The sequence below is a fragment of the Mercenaria mercenaria genome, chromosome 11 (assembly GCF_021730395.1).
Source record: "Mercenaria mercenaria strain notata chromosome 11, MADL_Memer_1, whole genome shotgun sequence".
Lineage (NCBI taxonomy): Eukaryota > Metazoa > Mollusca > Bivalvia > Venerida > Veneridae > Mercenaria > Mercenaria mercenaria.
In genome coordinates, this window is record NC_069371.1 from 40923471 (window position 1) to 40943272 (window position 19802).

A 19802-nucleotide genomic window follows, 5' to 3' on the forward strand; every position below is an offset into this window, starting at 1 on the left:
TCTGGTCTGGATCCATGCTGGTCGCATAGCCGCTATGTTGGTTTTCTCATGGCGCAGCTCATATTACGAACTAAAACAGACATTATTTATACATTCATTTTATATTCAGTGTTGCAATTTTACAACCTCGTGAGGGAACGAATCAAGTGTAAGTCTTTTCTGTTATCTAATCATTTAACATAAAATTATCTTCATCAAAATGAATGAATTAAATATATTGACGTAGAAATTATTGATTTTGGACAAGTTTGTTACATTGGAGTAGAATGTTTAACTATTCGTCGAACAGAATGAGACAACAATGGATACAATACTTTGCGTTATCATTTTAACAAGAGTAACTTTTTTTCACACTGTGCTTTACAAGTTAGGTTAGAAAGTATGGAAGGCCGCACCTGTCTTATGTTGGAAAATTTCATCTTATCATGTCAGAGTGCGAAGAAAACTTGGCAAAACAGTGTCTTATTATGTTAAAAAGTTCTTTTATTATGTAAAAATGTGTTGATAACTTGTCGAAACAGTGTCTAGGTATATTTACTAACTATGTTATTATGGCAATGCGCGGTGTTGATTAACTAGCCATGTTATCTTGTCAATATATGATGTTGTTTGCAGAGTGTGTTATTATGTTTAAAAGCTATATTATCTTGTCAAAGTGTTGTGTTAACTTGTCGTCAAAACTGTGTTTTATTATGTTTATATGCTATGTTATTATGTCAAGAGTGATGTTAACTTGTCCAAATAGCATTTTATTATGTTAACTAGTAACGATATTTTGTTAAAATGTGGTGTTAAGTTTTAAAGATTAACTTGTCAAAACAATGTCTTATTACGACACAAAGCTGTGTTATTTTGTTAAAGTACAATTTGATCTTGTCTAGCAATTTTTAATATAATAACACGCTCTATGGACAAGATCACACTGTACTTTGACATATAAATATACCTTTTGACATAATGAGACACAATTTGTAAAGTTAACATCTTGTTTTGACATGATGTCATAGCTTTTTGACATAATAAGACACAATTTTGACAGGATAACACCGCACTTGGAGCAGATAACATGATTAGTTAACATAATAAGATTCTGTTTTGACAAGTTAACACCATACATTGACATGATAACATAGGTTATATAACATAATAACACACTGTTTTGACAAGCTAAGACCACACTTTGACTTGATAACATGAAATATCCCGACATAAGACAGCTGTGGCGTTCCATAAGAAAATATGCTTCTTACAATATCTAATATATACTTTGAAATTCAGAATGTTTCTTTGTCTTACCATTTACATAATTTCACATATGTTTTCTGTTGTTGTTATTTTGCTTGACACTAAAGTTCATAGCAAACGAATGATGTTTAAATAAAATTGTATATTGTATTTGCCGTGCAAAATAATTTCGTTCGCTGCTAAAAATTCAACCAAGTATTACACATAAATAAATGACGGTTATTTATTTGTTTATTGAAATACTTTCTCTTGTAAAGTATTACCTCCGATTGTGTATTTTATGAAAAGTAATTTGCTCTGACAAGTAAAACAAGTCTTTCTTATCATTCCGGACCATCTCGACGGGTCGGTATTGCAATTGGATTTTTAGTGAAACATAAGGAAAAAGACCGAAGCCACCAAACTCCAGTGAGGCTTTTTAACCGCGATTTCTCTGCGAGCGGACTGTCGAAAAAAACAAGAAAATATTTTGTTGGGTTTAACATCGCACCGACACAATTTAAGGTCACATGGCGACTTTACAGCTTTGACGAAAGAAAACTCAAGGTTCCCCTCCTTGCATTATTTAATTACGGGCGAGCACCTGAGTAGAACCAGCGACCTTCCTGGCTTCCTCACATGAAGACTTCAACGCCTCGAGTGAGGGGCAAGTGATTTGAAGTCAACGACCTTAACCACTAAGCCATGAAAGCCCTCAAGAAGAAAATCTAATTAAATGGGATAAAACCGAGACTTTATTATCACGGAATATAACTATCAGGAAATGAAGTATGAATTGAAAATTCTAAACCAAAACATATCAATCAGACTGTACGAAAAAGAGTTGCACACCTCGCGAATGAAATAGGTTCATTAGACCATGTGTAAGGGGCTTGTAGCCAAGTGATCCACAAATATATTTTACATATAGCACATTAACTTGTATAAACCTACAAATACACGTATTTTTCAACTTTCGGCTGCTCACCGAGCGGCCTAAAAGTTCTAAATAGATGACAGTCATTTAGCAAACTTCTACCGGACGGTCGGCCATATAACTTTAGCCCCCCCCCCCCCCCCCCCCCCCCCCCCCCCCCCCCCTCTAAAGATTAAAAACGCTAGCTTTTAAAACCAATAGTAAACCGCTAGATTATTAGAATGCCGATCTAGTGACCATCCTATATAAAAACGTGCTAATTTTGTGGAAAATATTTGATTAGAATCTCACATGTTACATCCGTTTAACGATTACTGTAACAGTTTAAGTTATTTGTTCATTGGACATTTTATGTAACGTTTGTACAGTAGTGCTTCGGTCATGATATAAAGAATAGAGTCCAGACTGTCAGTTTAAAACAAACTCTTAAAAATAAGTATAGTTTTTTTTTTTTTTTGGCTTTTCAAAAGATATATTCAATGAATATCAATTGTCCCCGCGCAAGATTATCTGCAAAGTTATGATGTCAGAATGTATATGTTATAAAAAGTAAAATAGTTCTCAGAGAATTATAGATTTCGTTTACATTTATGAATAGATATGAAGAGGTCTATCATTTAATGTTTTATAAGATAAAATGATATTTGAAAATATATTTACTCGTATGTATCTTATAAGCAGTTGTTGACACATTTATATCAAGTACTAGTGTATATTATTTAAAATCAATAGAATACACAGTCATACGTCAAATTCTTTTTGATATATCTTATTTGGAGAATATTGGCTGAATTTTACACTGATACTTTAATTATTAAAGCATATAGAAATACATTTCTTTGTATGTAAATATACCTTGCAACGGGTCTGTCGCGTCTATATGATTCTGTCTCAAAATTACAAGATGCTGCTTTTAGCAATCTGACTAAAGAACTTGATCTTCCTAAAAGTTAGATCTGATGGCAACTGAGTCAGATTCATCTTTCTGTATAATCTGATTTCAAATACTTCTATTTCTAATTTCACCAGTCTATCTCTTTTTGAACAAATCAGACGACTTATTTCAGCAAACGTCATTTTGAACTTTAGAACATTAGCTTAGGTGTCTAAACTATCTTAAAAATGCTAAATCAAGAAAAGTTGGGTATCGAACCTAGGCCGCCACGGCAATATAGAAACTTTCCAGCGTTTTTGACAAATACACCACGGAAGAATACATACTCCACTATGGTAGACTATAATATGGAATCCTGTTCGTGCCACTTAAATTGTCGTCTCGCCAACACGCGACAAGGCAATAATTATCGTCTTAATTGTCGCATGTCTTTTTTAATGGCGTGGTCACACTACACGTAGTTAATCGTAGTAAGGAATGATCGTAGTTGATCGTAGCTTATCGTACTAAGCGTAGTTACACGTAGATAATCGTAGTCAAACGTAGTAATGATCGTAGTTCGAACTTATGATTTGTCCGTAGTAAGCAAATAATTTTTCGACATGTTCAAAATCTGACTACGATTAACTACGATGTTTTGACCCTACTGTGACCGTAGTTTGAACGTAGTTGATCTTAGTTAAACGTACTTGATCGTACTTAACAGTAGTGTGTATCGTTTTTGATCGTAGTACAAGAAAAACACATCGACAGTACGGTTCAACTACGATCAACTAGGGCTCCACTACGGCTAAACTAAACTAGGGCTCCACTACGGCTAAACGCTTTTCCGTAGCTCAACGTAGTTGATCGTAATTTGTCGTAGTTGTTCGTACTTCGATCGTAGTATATACGTAGTGTAACGTAGTAACTCGTGGTAAGACGTAGTGATACCCTAGTTAACCCTACCCGATTTACTCGTAGTTGAACGTAGTTGTTCGTACTAACACGTACTTCAACGTACGACAAACTACGTTTAAAATGAACTACGACCAACTACGTGCGTGGACGTAAATGTGACCATTGCTTAATTCTCGCGTCGTGAAATTGAAATCCAATAGACATAATTGCGAGAATTAGTAAAACCTCGCATTGTCGCATTGTCGCACTGTCGCTTGGGATTAAATTTCCGGACAAATTGATCGATGTAATTCTTCCTGGGTACTATTAATCAATACCACGATGATGTAGTAATAAATTATCCCCTACACCGGGCGACAATGCGACAATGCGAGGTTTTACTAATTCTCGCAACTATGTCTATTGGATTTCAATTTCACGACGCGAGAATTAAGAAAGACATGCGACAATTAAGACGATAATTATCGCCCTCTTAACCTCGCGAGGATTGTTAAATGTCGCATGTACATATGTTTTTGGACAGGGCGACAATTTAAGTGGCACGAACAGGATTCCGTACTATAAAGCCTTATTAAGACAGTCTACCTCTGGTACCACGTTACAAACGCTTTTCAATTCTGACTGGAAAAATAGAAAAATAAAACTACTTATTCTCATTGTTTCCATAACAAATAAACTTTTCTTTATTATCTTATTTCTTCCCATAGAAAAATCACGAGGGCCCAGCCATAAGAATTATAAATCCGTGATAACAACATATCTAAAATTGAAAATCACATGTAAAACATAGATTTTTTTAACTTCTACTTTTATTTTCAAAATGTTAAAAGCAAGATTCTGATTGGCTAGTGGGAAGGTTGTCTTAACGTAACCTTCTATCGGTGCTCCTCAGGCCCAATGCGTAGAATTTTAATAAGGTTGGTGCTTTTAGGTTCGAATATTTGTCCTTGTGTTTCGTTTCGTTAGTTAATAACGTGCTTTTATTTGATAACATGATTCGACGGTTTAGACAGTGGTTAAGGTCGCCGAATCACTTTCCCTCTTCGCTGTTGTTTCGAAACCATCAATTTGCTTGCGGAAGGTCGGTATTTCTACCAAGCCGCCCATGCCTGAAATAATGCCAGGAGTGGCACATTGGGATCATCCTCCGCCTTGAAATCTAAAACGTTGTCATACGACCTGTTACTATGAAGGCTTGGCGTTAGACCCAACAAGATATAAACGTCTTCATATATAGATGTGCAGAAGTAAAGATGGATTACGGACTATAGTCTAAAACCGGGGATTTTCTCAATGTAATTACTGTAATAAAATATCAAATGCATAAATTATACACACATTAATCCCAATTTAAAAAGTAAACCATACGGATCTCCTACGGCACACCTAAGCTACATATTTCTTCAGATTTAAAGAAAACAATCCCCTTTGGATTGCACCACACGGAGTAAACATATTTATGCAAGTACGTCTGTATTTGACCTTTTTGTGTTCAACTGATGCGCTATTTCTTTTAGGATACTAGACTGGCATCAGTCGTTAAAATCATTAAATGTTAAGTACCTAGCCATAAAATCAATCCTCTCTGATGCCACTTTCTGAAAAAGAAAAAAAAAACAATATCTCTTGCCTCTGTCTCTGTGATGAGAGAAAATGCTTTTCTGAGAAATTATCTGTGTCACTCAGAATGAAGAAATTAATAGTATTAAAGATTATTTCGAATAACTTTCCGGACTTCACATTACTTGGAGCACAAAAAAAAAAAATTACATGTGTGTTTTGTGTAATGATAGATGTTAAAAAAAACACAATGTTTTGACGAATGATATTATGATCCTTTTTCTATTTTACATTAAGATGAATCGGGAAAAAAATCGATTTTTTTTTATCCGCTCATAATGTTTTATGAATTTAGGAATGGGTGCGGCTTCGTTTCCTTTCTCTTTTTTTATAAATCTTACCTACGGAAGCATGGAGGGGGCATCGGATGTTTTATTTTAATTTATCTCGTGGCCATAAAAAATTAACGTTATCTCGTTGCAACGAGACGTTTCTTGGAAAAAGAAAAAAAACAATTTCTTAATTTGTGGCCACGAAATATAACTAAGAAATAAGCAAAAAAAAACGTGTTTTGCTAATTCGTGACAACGAATTATAACGAAGGAGAAAAAGAAAAACTATATTGGCTAATTCCACGAATTAGCAAAATTCGTTTTTCGTTTTTCTTTTTCTTTCTTATATTTCGTGGCTACGAATTAGCAAAACTCGTATTTTTTTTTTTCGTTTTTTTTTTCTTACTTATATTTCGTGGCCACGAATGAAGAAATCTTTCTTTTTTTGTTGTTGTTGTTGTTTCTTAGTTATAGTTCGTGGTCACGAATTAAGAAATTGTTGTTGTTATTTTCTTAGTTATATCTCGTAGCCACGAGATAAATTAAAATAAAAAGAATCCGATGTCCCCTCCATACTTCCTTACTTACCACATAAATTATCTATAAAACAAAATGTTATATGATACGTTTTTAAAAGCTTGGTTACGCAATAAAATTAAGATGAATTTAGTCGACAACAAAGTTCAAAGTTATTATATCATTCAGTAACAAATTTAAGTACATAGATAAATCATGTGTGCTTTTTGTGTGAACGATCAATTTTAGACAAAAAGCAACAACAAACAACAAATCCGTTATGCAACATAGCGTAGTAAATAAAACAAAATATGGTTAATGCAACAGTAGCTCGATCTGGGATGCTGTATTCGGCTCTATTGCATTTTGCGTGACCGGATCTCATGAGGCACGCAAGCGCAGAGTGTAATCCGACCTTGCAAAATCCGCGAGAATCGAATACAAAATCCCAGATGTAGCTACTGTTATAATGATACTTTTATTATATATCTTTCTGTTTGTTGTTTTGTTATTGAACAAAATCTTCAATGGTTATCGATATTAACATGAAACTAAGTGAAGTTTTTATGTGCGTTATTTATAGAAATATGTCAGGTCATCGAGTATAGAGTCTATTCAACCCAGTGCTTCCTCGTGAACTTAGCCATAAGTGTAAAATGTTACAGACCATTGTACGGAATCCTGTTTCCGCCATCGACTTTTCGACCAGACAGATACGCGAAAACTTGAAGTTAAGCATCTAATTTCAACTTTTCGCGCTAAAAAGTTACCACGAAAAGTCGAAAACTTGAAGTTTTTAACACGAGAATTGTCGTGCAAACGTCAACTTCTCGATCTAGAATCAAGCGCGAAAAGTAGAAATCTAAAAGCCTTAACTTCAACTTCTCGCGCAAAGATGTCCCGCGAAAAGTAGAAATCTTGAAGTTTTTGACCCGAGAATTGTCGTGCAAACATCAACTTGTCGACCCATAAACTAGCGCGAAATTGAAATTAAGTGGCCTATCTTCTAATTTTCGTGCCAGTTCTTTGGCCGATATTTTCGCTATGTTATCGCTTAAATTTCGACTTTTCGTTCTAGGACTAAATAACTAACCCTAACCCTAACCCTAAACTAAGTAACCATAACCCTAACCCTAGAACGAAAAATCGAAATTTAAGCGATAATATCGCGAAATTATCGGCCAGAGAACTGGCACGAAAAGTAGAAGTTAGGACTTAAATTTATACTTTTCGCCCTACAAATTCAGTTGATAAGTTGACATTTGCACGACAATTGTCGCGTTACAAACTTCGACTTTTCAGCTTTTCGAGGAAATATCTTAGCACGAGAAGTTGAAATTAGCTCTCTTAATTTCTACTTTTCGTGCTTGATTATAGGTCGAAAAGTTGACGTTACTATACAAACTAAGGCTTGCTAGGAGCATTATTTGAAAAGTATTAATGGTAATCATTGAAACTTCACAAAATGATAGAGCCCATTGACAGAAAGTGCAGTGTCAAAGATTTATAACTCTACTTTAACAAGTTTTGAATAATCCCCCTTTATTATGCAAAATAAAGATTTTCCGGAGCATTACATGAAAAGAATGAGCGAAAACTAAAAATGATTTCATATTATTTCGAATGATTATTCTTTTTCTTACCAAATTGATTACACGCCATGAAAATATTTATCATCCTTCTAGTCAATTAATGGCATTTCATTCAAATAACACAAAATGATAGAGGCCATTGGCAGAAAATGCAGTGACAAAGAACAATAATTCTACTTTACCTACTTTATGAATTATCTCCCTTCATTATATATAATAAGGCTTGCCGGTGCATTACTTGAAAAAGTATTAATGGCATTTCATTGAAAGAATCATAGAGGAGGCCCTTGACGGGAAGTTCGGAGTAGCAACTGCGATATGTTGGAATTTCTCTCTCCAGCATATTTCAGTGGCCACAACACTGTCCGGAAAGGTTTACAAATCACTTTGTCTGTGCAGTGACCTTACTTTCTAGACACAGCAGTCTCTTCACACAGGTAACAAAAATGGCAGGTAATATTACACTTAATGATATGTCCCTTGCTTTTCTCCTTTTAGTTAATTTTCTTCTTTTTATTGTCTCATTTTTTTTTTTGGTTACTAATACGTTATTCCCTATACTGGGACAAGCACATGCATCGAGGAGCATCATTCGGTTTTACGGATTCCTTGTTAATTTTGGCAGTTACATTTTTTCTACATTTAATTGACACAGTCAAAAACTATTTCAAAATCAAACTAAACTGATCTAAAAAAAAAGAAGAACAAACTTATTATATAAAACTTCCACCCAGGTAAGAAAATGCAGCCTCGAAGTTTCGCGAAATCATCTCGCAGCACTCGAAATGACCTATTAATATATTGTTTTTACTGACTCGTAGTCGCTAAAGTACCGTTATAACTTGATTAAAGTGTTACTTGTATCATTTCGACATGGATTTCCTTTAAGTGACTCGGCGAAATTCCGCTCAAGAAATAAACTACAATTATCGGTACTTCATGTCAGAATTATGCAGAACTCGGAGGAATAACTCACTTTGCAATGTCTTTCTCTCGAGGAAAAACGGAAAATGGGGTTTCCGCGTGAGCTGACCTGTATACTAGTATTTTGCCCGCTTCTGTAGTACAGTTTTCAGACATGGGCAACTGCGCTGTACAGTAACAGTCCAGAAAGGGGCACAACTCAAAAACAAGAACTGTATAATGTCAACTGCAATGTGAGGTCAACTAACGATACCGAAGGCATGTGTGAAGATTGAAAGATTTGGTGCAGCAGAAATTTGTTTTCAAATATAAAAATATGCATCATTGCACAAGAAATATGATCACGCTCATCTTTGCACAAGAAATGCAACTGAAACACATTTTTTTTGCAAATAAATTCAAATAGATTTTGAAAATTTTATGTTTTCTTTTTCTTGATATGACCACGTGCATAATTGCACAAGAAATTGACTAATATATTCATGTGCACCATAACCCTAAAACTTCGTTACTGTAAACCCCGTTGGTTTGATTGTTGTTGTTGCCTTAAATATTTTTATCACGTGTATAACTGCACCAGAAATATGCACATGTGCATCATTGTACGAAAGTGCTATCACAAGAAACTTATAGCTGAAAAAGGAACACGTTAGCAAATGAAATCAAGTGTTTTGTGTTGTTTCTTTTTACAAATAGGATCACATGTATCATTGCACAAGAAATACTTAAGCAATGTTTGTCCCAAACACAACAACATACATCAGTGCACTAGAAAATTGTTTTCAAATATGAACACGTGCATCATAGCAAAAGAAATATGTTCACGCTCATCTTTGTCCAAGAAATGTAACTGAAAAACATTTGTTTAAAAGTAAGAGCACGTGCACCATTGCACAATAATGAATTTGAATATATTTTTTTTATTTTTTGTTTCCCACATATAATTTCGATTATTTTGTCTTCATGTTTCATCATAGAATTGAAATATAGTGGCTGAAAGTGAGTGTGTATAATTCATCAATGGGTAATGAGGTCAATTTTGATTTAGTAAATATCCGTGATTAAGTGCATGCAACTCCCGAGTGCTTATGCACAATGGTTGTCGTTTTTTCCTGCTTTTGTGCGTGTTTGTTATGAGCGGCGGCCCACAGTGTTGTTTTTTCTTTCTTTTTTGTTCGTTTTTCTGTGTATGTTAGTTGCGTGCATGGTGCGTGCGCACGTGCGTGTGTGCGTGCGTGTGTGTCTGTCTGTTTAGTACGTGCGTGTCTGCGACATTGTAGGAATACTGCGTTAAGGAACGTGGCTTTCTCCGGTGAATATTCATCCTTGCTCCACCTTCCCCTTACATCCGATCCTTTTATCTACTCGATACCACCCTACCCCTATTTTTCTGTATTTTGCATATATTTATAATGTACATGTTGTTGGATTTTTTAAGCAACCCGTTCATTATATTCTTCCGTTACAGCTTGTTGTGGGTCTACTTTGCGATGCGTGACTCTATGGCTGTGTTTGAGGTGCTAGATGTGCTTCAGGGAAATCATCCCTTTCATTTTATCTTTTCTTTGGGCGACATTTTGATTTTCTGAAACACTCGAATACAGATTTTTAATTACACTTTTAGATGTTTTATTTAAAATTGTCAAAAATGATAAGACACTGGTTTAAATGACGACAGAGACTTTCAAAAGGAGGACAAACAACTTTTTGTTTGTTTGTTTTCGGTTTAACGCCGTTTTTCAACAGTATTTCAGTTATGTAACGGCGGACATTTAACCTAACCAGTTTTCATGGATTCTGTACCTTCTGTACCAGTACGAACCTGTTCTACGCGAGTAACTGCCTACTTCCCAACATGAATCAGATGTGGAGGACGAATGATTTCAGACACAATGTGTTTATCGAATCTCCACGGAAAACATACGGCCCGCCCGAGGATAAAAATAACGTCCCCGCGATCCGTAGATCGGCGCTCTCTCTATTGATCTAAGCGGTGGTGCTTCATAAACAGCTTTAGAACAGTCTGCAATCTTATCACTTTTGCAGAAACAGTTAAAGGAACTGTTTTTTTTTCTTTGCATGCCAGACAGGATTTTTACGTATATTTGCAGGGGCCCAAAATTATAAGATGATTCACATGCTGAAATCTATGAATGTATGCGTAAGTGCATACGCTACTATAATAAAAAAGTGCTTGAAAAAAAAACATATGTTTCATTTTATTTATTTTATTACTTGAAGAATACGGTATACTAGAAAAAGAATATAAATATTACCAGCACGGATTTAGTTCATTGTTTTTATGACAACTTGTTTTTGGATTTGCAATTTAAACTGATTTCAAGTTTAGCATTATTATGACTTAGGAATGGTCCATTATTATCGTCGAGTAAGTGAACTATTTAGTGTTAAGAATACCTAGATACACATGTCAATATGATGAGTACGTCATGTTTTGTATTTTTAAAATTGTACTACAAATAAATGGAGTAGATTTACAGACATATGTTATGCAAATGGCATTCAATTACAAAGAAGAAAGATTTGTGATTAGAAATTGTAAAAACAGTCTTATTAAGGAAAAGGATCTTTTCGCTGATGATATCAGCCGAAAGGATCCCTTTATGTCGGTGAAGTTAAATGTGACAGGGTTATCCGGTAAAAAGGTAGCCCCTTACTTCAAATTTTTCTATCAGCGTCAAGAAATACTGTTTTAACTCTATATCTCGAACACGTTCATCTCAAACTTCAGGACATGTGGAAGACATTTCCAAGTCCTGTCCCGAAATCACTCACACAAATTATCATTTAGAGTCAACTTTCGGTTCCCTCAAAGTAAAACGCCTGGTCTCTTAGAATTCTAGATAGTACTTGTTTAAGTATGATCATGATACTGAGGTATATTAAATGTGTTTGATTCCAGATTTAAAATGAATACTACTCTGCTGCTGTGCTTAGCCTTTTTGATTGGAATAAATTGTGTCCAGCTTCCTGGATGTCCTACAATAATTTCAAGGAAAGAGTGGAACGCTCGTTCAGCTGTGAAAACCACTCGAATGTCTAATTCGGTTACTTACGCTATAATCCATCATGGTACTGGAAGTCGGTGTTTCACCACTGCAACCTGCAAGACAAAAGTTAAATCGTACCAAAACCACCACATGGACACAAAGGGTATGTTAAATTGAGTCGTGCCATGAGAAAACCAACATACTGGCTTTGTGACCAGCATGGATCCAGACCAGCCTGCGTATCCGCGCAGTCTGGTCTGGATCCATGCTGTTCGCTAACGGTTTCTATAATTACAATAGGCTTTGAAATCGAACATCATGGGTCCTGACCAGACTGCACGGATGCGCAGGCTGGTCTGGATCCATGCTGGTCGCTTTCAAAGCCACTATGTTGGTTTTCTCGTGGCACGGCTCAGTTATTTTTTATTTCTACTAAACTTGATAATGTTAAAGCGTCGAGTCAATTAATGAATACATTATAGGTAGGGGGCCAATAGAGTCTACCATGCATCCCCCCTCCCGACCCCCACTAGACACTTTTTCATAGGTACCAAATTGTTCGGCAGGACCAACCCTTTCAAAATAAAAAATGTTCCCATAAAAAAACTCTTTCCCACTATATAAGATTTCACTGTTTCCATGGCAACCGTTCATTTTTGGAAAATACGACCATATAGAGGATAATCAGTCATATCTTGGTGGTCAGTTTTGGTGATAAAACAATAAAAATGGTGTCAAAATGGAGCTACGACATTGGCCTTTTAAAAGATATATTTGTATATGTTAATTAACTAGTTTGCATATTCATGAATATTAATGAGAATGTTACAAAATGACATAATTTTATTAGAAAATAATATTTTTAAAGTTAACACTGATTTTTTTACCTCAAAATAGATATGTTTAGCTAATTTGCACAATATTACCCATAACCACAACCAACATCTCAGGAAACAAGATACCACAAAATTTAATAAAATGATATAATTAGATGTTATCAAAGAAATAACAATTATGTGAGCTATATTGTTTGGAAATGAAATCTGAACACCTTTTTGGAGAATAAATCTGTACGTAACATACTTTACACATGCTACGTTACCATTTCAATAACCTTGTTTTGTTACATCAATTATTTAGAAAATATAGATCAGACAGCTTTGATCTGGTCTTAATGTCTCTCAGTGTTTTCTAGAATAGTATTTTATTACTGTGAAGGTAAATAATTTTTCTACATTAGGTATTTCAGCATATTTAGCAAATTAATCTATATTGAAACGGACATCTCGGAAAACAAGATATAACTAAAACTGAACAACATGATGAACTAAACTGTGATCAATAAACTTGTGTTATTTAAGCTGAAACACTGAAATATAATGTAAATACTTATCTGAATGAGGAATTTGTTTGTAACATACTTTAAACATGTATACATCCCTGCTTACATTCATACACTGATAATAGGGTTACAATTTGGGGCTTCCTTTCATGGAAATCGTTTTCATGGAATATTTATCTCGTTTTGTGTTATTGTGAAGTGCATCAATGCGGTTATCTACGTGAGAAATAAAGCATTTTGTTTTTTAGTTTCAGAAACACATGTATTTTATTGAGATATTCATGGGCTTATTGATGAAATATTCACTTATGAAAAGCTGCACTGAACAAAAACTAAACAACAAAATGTAATTTCAAGTGCTTCAAGTGATCTTTAGATTTAAACTTATAAAATTGGAAAAAGCAGTCAAGAATATGAATAATATTAAGACTATGAAAACCAAATCGTTAGGAAAACTATCACATAATGCTATTTAAAACTCACAGAAAGATACTGAGTGCTGTATGAACGACACTAATGAGTCTGAAAACATTTTTCATTAGACTTTAAGAAGATCCTTTTAAAGCAAAGATCGCAACCAAGCAAATAAATAGCAAACTCAGTTGGATCAGGGCTGTTTATGAGAGGTAATGAAGTGTGAAAAGCACCTTATGCCCCCTAGCACTGGCTTAAGAGGAATTCTAATTTAGTAAGTATGGTCCAAAAGGACCAGAAAATCAAACAACACTGAAAGTGAGAACGAGGATGTTATTTTTTACAATCATCATGCTTAATGAGTATTTAAGGGATAGCAAATTGTTTTTTAAGCTCATCCTTTTGAAGCATAACAACACAATCGAGCAAAATAATAGCTGACTTGATTTGGTTTTGTCTGTTCGTTAGATGTAGTGAATTGTGAAACTGCCCTCATACCCCTAGCACTAGCTTAAACAGTGTTCTGTTATATTGAAATGTTATGGATTACTTAAAATTTGAACTTAAAAGCAGATGAAATGTCTGAAAATATGGACTGCATGAATTATGAGGCAGTAGTGTTACAAGAATCAAATTCTACACGTCTTGATTAAGATGTTACTAACGATGTTTTCACTTTAATGTTACCTAATATAGCATATTTGCTCTCTTGTTGGTTATCTGTTATGAATAATATGATGCTTTATAGCATATCATTCATAAATTAGAAAGCAAATGACAAAAGAAGATCATGGGCTCTCAAAATCACTTTATTTTTATGAATGAAATTTGATTACACTTTGATTCTGGAGCAATTTGTATCACACCCGTTAGTTTCTTGCTACAGTTCGAAATTTTGACAAAGAAAGGTAATGCCTTTGTCATAACCTTTAGTATGTAACTTAATTGATAATCAAACTTTTTTGTTATGATTGATGCATAGTTACCCTTAGTAGTGTTTCTCTAAATGTTACGGTATATCAAGGAATATTTCAACACATTAATATAACTTAATTAGTCCGTGTCTGTACAATTTAGAATACCAAAAAATATTTTGTACATTCTGTCATTCTTGTAAATGTTTCAAAATGACTACAATAGTCTTCTTTACTTCCTATGTATAAAGTTTTATATATTTCTTATATCTTGATTTGGTATCACTAAAACAATTTTGTCCAGCTGGTTTTAGTTTTAAATCTAAAGTTTTTACTTAAAATTCCAGCATATTTTCTTTTGTTTATTAGTTTTGGTTTAGCACAACTTTGCAAAAGAAATTCAGTCATGTAATGTTGAGCAGTTAAGCTAACAAGTGTCGATGGATTCTGTACTGGAACTTCTCAGTTCTCTGCAGGCAAAAGCTAAGTTCTCCGTATTGTACTGGTAGGTGTAAGTCTACTTCTACTAAGCTGACTTTAGACACGATGTCTTTATTTAATCGTCACGGAGAGTAAAGGCCTCAACAAGATATCTGACTCAGGACCCTATGATTCATCCTATAAAGCTAGGGTTGGTTTTGTATATGTTCTTTTAATGCTACTTTTTTCTAAAATTCAAAAAAGTAATTTTTTATAAAATATGACTTTTACTATCAGCTGTATGATCATAATATTATGGATGCACAGATGGATATTATTGCGTGTTTTATTGAAATCCCATCTAAAATTAGAGTTACATGGATGGTGCATTATATTTTAGGCTGTTTCTGAAATAACAGAAGAAAACCTTCTAAAAACTAACAGCTAACAGTTTAAATATATCGGTAAGCGACAATTTAGGCTTCATTTTCTTTTCAAATATCTTTTTAAAAGCAATGGTTGTGGTAACGTATTTTAAGGTGTGTTACGGAAAACATATCACACTCTCTGTTTTTTTTTTGTTTTTTTTTTTTTGGGGGGGGGGGGATTAACGCCGTTTTTCAACAGTATTTCAGTCATGTAACGGCGGTTCACACTCTCTGACATGTAAAGAAGAATATTGTATTATTATAGTACAAAATAATTAATATTCTAACACGACTAGCGAATAACCTACATACATGTAGAGCAAAATCTATCTCGGGGTTTTTCTGCAACAAACCATTCGCGTGCAATGACATCATCCGATCCAGGTGCGTAGCACGGTCGTAAAAAGTAGTTACCACTTTTTCTAACACTGTTGATACTAGTATGTCGTGTTAAAATCGAAATAATAAGTTCCCAAGTGTGATTTATCGTAGAATAACCCGAGGTTTTCGTTCTTATGCGAAACAATATATCACTCAAGCCTACGGCCTTCGTGATATATTCTTACGCATAAGAACTCAAAACTCGAGTTATTTTACGATAAACCACGTTTGGGAACTTATTATTTCTTAATTAACCATGTTTATGGAATATTTTTTGAATAATTGATGCAATACAACACGGTTGTTGAAATGGTAACGTAACACGTGTAACGTATGTTACATTTTATTCTTCCTTTAATGAAGTGTTAATTCTATGTCTAAAAACATTATAGACCACATAGAAATTGGTTTTTCATTGATAACAATTAATTATATCATTTTATTCAGTTTTAGTGGTTTCAGAATTTTATTCGTTGTTTGCGACACAGGTTCATTTTATGCAAATTAGCTGAGCACATCCAGTTTTGAGTAAACAAATGTGCATAAAAGTAACAAAATAATATATTATAAAACACTGAGAGACTTTAGAGCAGAACAAAGCTGATTAGTACATTTAAATTGATTTGAAACTTAGAAAATGTTTTTTTAACAAAATTTTGTTATTTTTAACATTCTCATTAATATTCATGAATATGCAAATAAGTTTATTAACATAAAAATACTGTTTTTAAATGCCAATGTCTTAGCTCCATTTTGACACCATTTTTGTTGTTTTATCTCTAAAACTGACCAAGATATGACTAATTATCCTCTATATGGTCGTATTTTCCAAAAATGAACGGTTGCCATGGAAACAGTGAAAGCTTATATTGTGGGAAAGAGTTTTTTCATGGGAACATTTTTTATTTCGAAAGGGTTGGTCCTGCCGAACAATTTGGAAAAAAAAGTCTAGTGGGGGGGGGGGGGGATGTTTGGTAGACCTCATTGGCCCCCGTACTATTAAGAATATACAACATACATGTACTTTAATGCCAGTTTCTGTCAGATTATTTAATAGTGTTTTGATACTGGCTAATTCCCGTACTCTTATGACGCCTATTTTAAAAATAAAGGGACTAAAGGAAACTCGGAGGAACCTAATAATTACAGACATCACTTATTAAGCTGTTAAAGTTAACTTTTTACTGCAGGTTAAAATTATCGCTTAACAAAATGTTTCTAAACAGTTATCTTGATAGATGAAAATCACGCAAGGAATAATGAAAGGGTATGCATGCTCAGATGTGCAATTTTACAAGAATTCAATTATTCACGAATTCGTGATTTCACAAATACCACTTCAAGAATTCTCGATTTCATTTAAATACTTTATGATTTCTACTTCACGAATTCATACTCAGAAATCGTGAATTCTTGAAATTTAAATGTCATCACCGGTCTTTCGTAATAAACTGATACTTAGTGGTAAAAATAGTGTGATGGTATGAAAGAGATTAAATTTCACAAATCCAGACTCAGTGACTTCTTGTATTTTAAGTTTTACTTTTTCATCATCTGAAAATTTTGATTCAGTTACTGTTTCAGATTCTGTTCATTGATCTATTACTCATGTTTCTAGCACACCTGTCACGTTTCTGTCATCAAATTTGGTTTGAGGCTCGCATTGATATTTCTCGCACCAACTGAATTTTTACTGGGGATGGTACCGTTCCAACAAAAATTTGCATTCGAAGTTTTTACTGATTTCAATTAATTCACTGCTAATAGATTTGGAAAACGTAGTTTAATGATAACATGCATGATTGAAATAATTTACAGATTTTATTTCATCCTAATCATTACTAGTTTTTCTTCGCAAGATCGGTTGACTCCTCCAGCCAAGAGGATCAACAGTTTTCAAACCATTATACACTAAGGATTTTTTTTTTGCATTTATTTACGTTAATCATAGACTTATTAATTACAACCGTTATAAAACAAAAACATTTAAGTGTATGCAGATTTGTAATCTCTATGTGGTGAAGTATAGAACTCAGTAACATTTACTGATATATTTTAGGCTGGTGGGACATCGGTTATAACTTTGTTGTTGGTGAAGATGGAAATATTTATGAAGGGCGCGGCTGGAATATAGAAGGGGCACATGCCGGTAGTTCAACAATCAACGGAAACAGCATAGGTAAGAACTTTGAAATTATAAGAAAAATGTTCAAGTTGTTTGATGTCTCTTTTTTAATTTTGAACATTTTAAAAAATGTGATGAGTAGAGGTGTTATATGTGTGATTTATCGAATGATCTGAAATTAGTAAAAAAAGTCGAAAATTTAAATATCATACAACTTATACAAACAAATAAAAGTATGACAGGAAATTAACAATTTTGTAAAACACTTAAATACAAGTACACAGTATATTACCATATATACATGTACATCCTTACATAAATTGACTCAAAGGTTTTTCCCAGTACAATATTCAACGATTCCAAAATATCGCACTGCACAGTCTTAAATTTAAATTTAAAACTTCAGCATTGCAGTTTATGAAAACGAAACAATCTACCATTTGAAGTTCAAGTTATTTATCCCGTAATGAGTAATGGCAATTTCCGTTTAGCTGTGATCGTCACGGGAATATTTAATAAAACAGAAATTACTTGTTTTGTTTTCATTACGGTCCTCTACCTAAAGTTAATATGATCGTTAAGTATTTGTATAACTGTTTATTTTCCAGGGATTTGTGTGATAGGAGACTTCAGTAGCACAGTTCCAAACAGAGCTGCTCAAAACGCCGTGAAAAGTTTGCTAAACTGTGCTAAAAAGAACGGCAAATTGGCATCATCTTACACACTGTGTGGTCACCGTGATGTAAGAAGTACACAGTGCCCTGGTCAACGTTTTTACAACCTTATCAGAACATGGAGCAATTACAATGAGAACTCAAAATGTTGATACCGTGTCTGTGTACGATTCCATAACTTTTCCTTGCTTTCTCTGCGTATGATAAAAAAGCGTTGTGCTTTGATCAGAATATCGTAGCTTGCGTAACTCATTTAGAAATGAATTTCACATAATACTTGATACAAAATAAAACTGTATAAATGGATAATATCGACAACAGTTACTGTATATCAAATACAATTAATATGAACAGTTTCTTAACGTATTCACAGCTATGAGAACTCAAAATGTTGATACCGTGTCTGTGTACGATTCCATAACTTTTCCTTGCTTTCTCTGCGTATGATAAAAAAGCGTTGTGCTTTGATCAGAATATCGTAGCTTGCGTAACTCATTTAGAAATGTATTTCACATAATACTTGATACAAAATAAAACTGTATAAATGGATAATATCGACAACAGTTACTGTATATCAAATACAATTAATATGAACAGTTTCTTAACGTATTCACAACTAAACTATACCATTTATTTGTTTGATGTATTACATGTTTTAATGTCTTTTTTCCATTTCATGATTGAAATATTAAAATGAAACATGTCAGATATTTTCATATAAAAATGTATGTGCTCTTGTGTAGGGTAAACGTATATTTTTTCGTGTTATAATATCCGCAGAAGGTACCAACTTAACCCGAGGGATTCTGAAGATGTTATTACATGAAATGGACATGCGCTTATGTTATTCTAGCGTAAAACACATAAAAACTGATAAATGAATATAATTGTCCTTCACCTGCATTAAATTTCAATGAATTGCACAGGAATGTCTGCCTTTTTTTTTAGTATATTGTCGTTATTTCCTTTTGAAATACCCGTTTTGGATTCGTAATACCTTTACGCTTTGTCAAGGAGCGCTCATTTATAAAAAGGTGTTTTAACAGCACGTTAACAGCACGTGAACGCGAGAAGAAATTCTATTAACACACGTTAACACTCACCTGTTAAAACACACCCGAACAGTGGCAAGAACTGAAGTTTTATGCTTGAATATATACACAAGACGATGTATTTATGCACAAGTCCAAAAAATTCTATTCTAATCTGTTTA

At 33.8% G+C, this 19802-nt stretch overlaps 1 protein-coding gene across 2 annotated transcripts; it reads left to right on the forward strand.

The window, feature by feature from the left end:
- LOC123531941 (peptidoglycan-recognition protein SC2-like) lies at window positions 1-19518 on the forward strand. 2 transcript variants are annotated; one of them, XM_045313249.2, is made up of 4 exons: window positions 1-148; window positions 11804-12054; window positions 17850-17969; window positions 18524-19518. In XM_045313249.2, exons 2-4 carry the CDS (start codon window positions 11811-11813, stop codon window positions 18739-18741), a joined length of 582 nt encoding a protein of 193 aa, XP_045169184.2. In that variant the 5' UTR covers window positions 1-148; window positions 11804-11810; the 3' UTR covers window positions 18742-19518. The 2 variants fall into 2 exon arrangements, with proteins under 2 accessions (XP_045169184.2, XP_053373207.1); XM_053517232.1 differs by lacking the exon at window positions 1-148 and adding an exon at window positions 11019-11041.
- The last annotated feature ends 284 nt before the right edge of the window (window positions 19519-19802 follow it).

What these genes read in the sequence shown, in the direction of transcription:
- LOC123531941 (XM_053517232.1), top strand. An exon ending in CCACCACATGGACACAAAGG is followed by an intron (nt 12,055 to 17,849) that starts GTATGTTAAATT and finishes GATATATTTTAG; the next exon opens with GCTGGTGGGACATCGGTTAT. An exon ending in AATCAACGGAAACAGCATAG is followed by an intron (nt 17,970 to 18,523) that starts GTAAGAACTTTG and finishes TTTATTTTCCAG; the next exon opens with GGATTTGTGTGATAGGAGAC.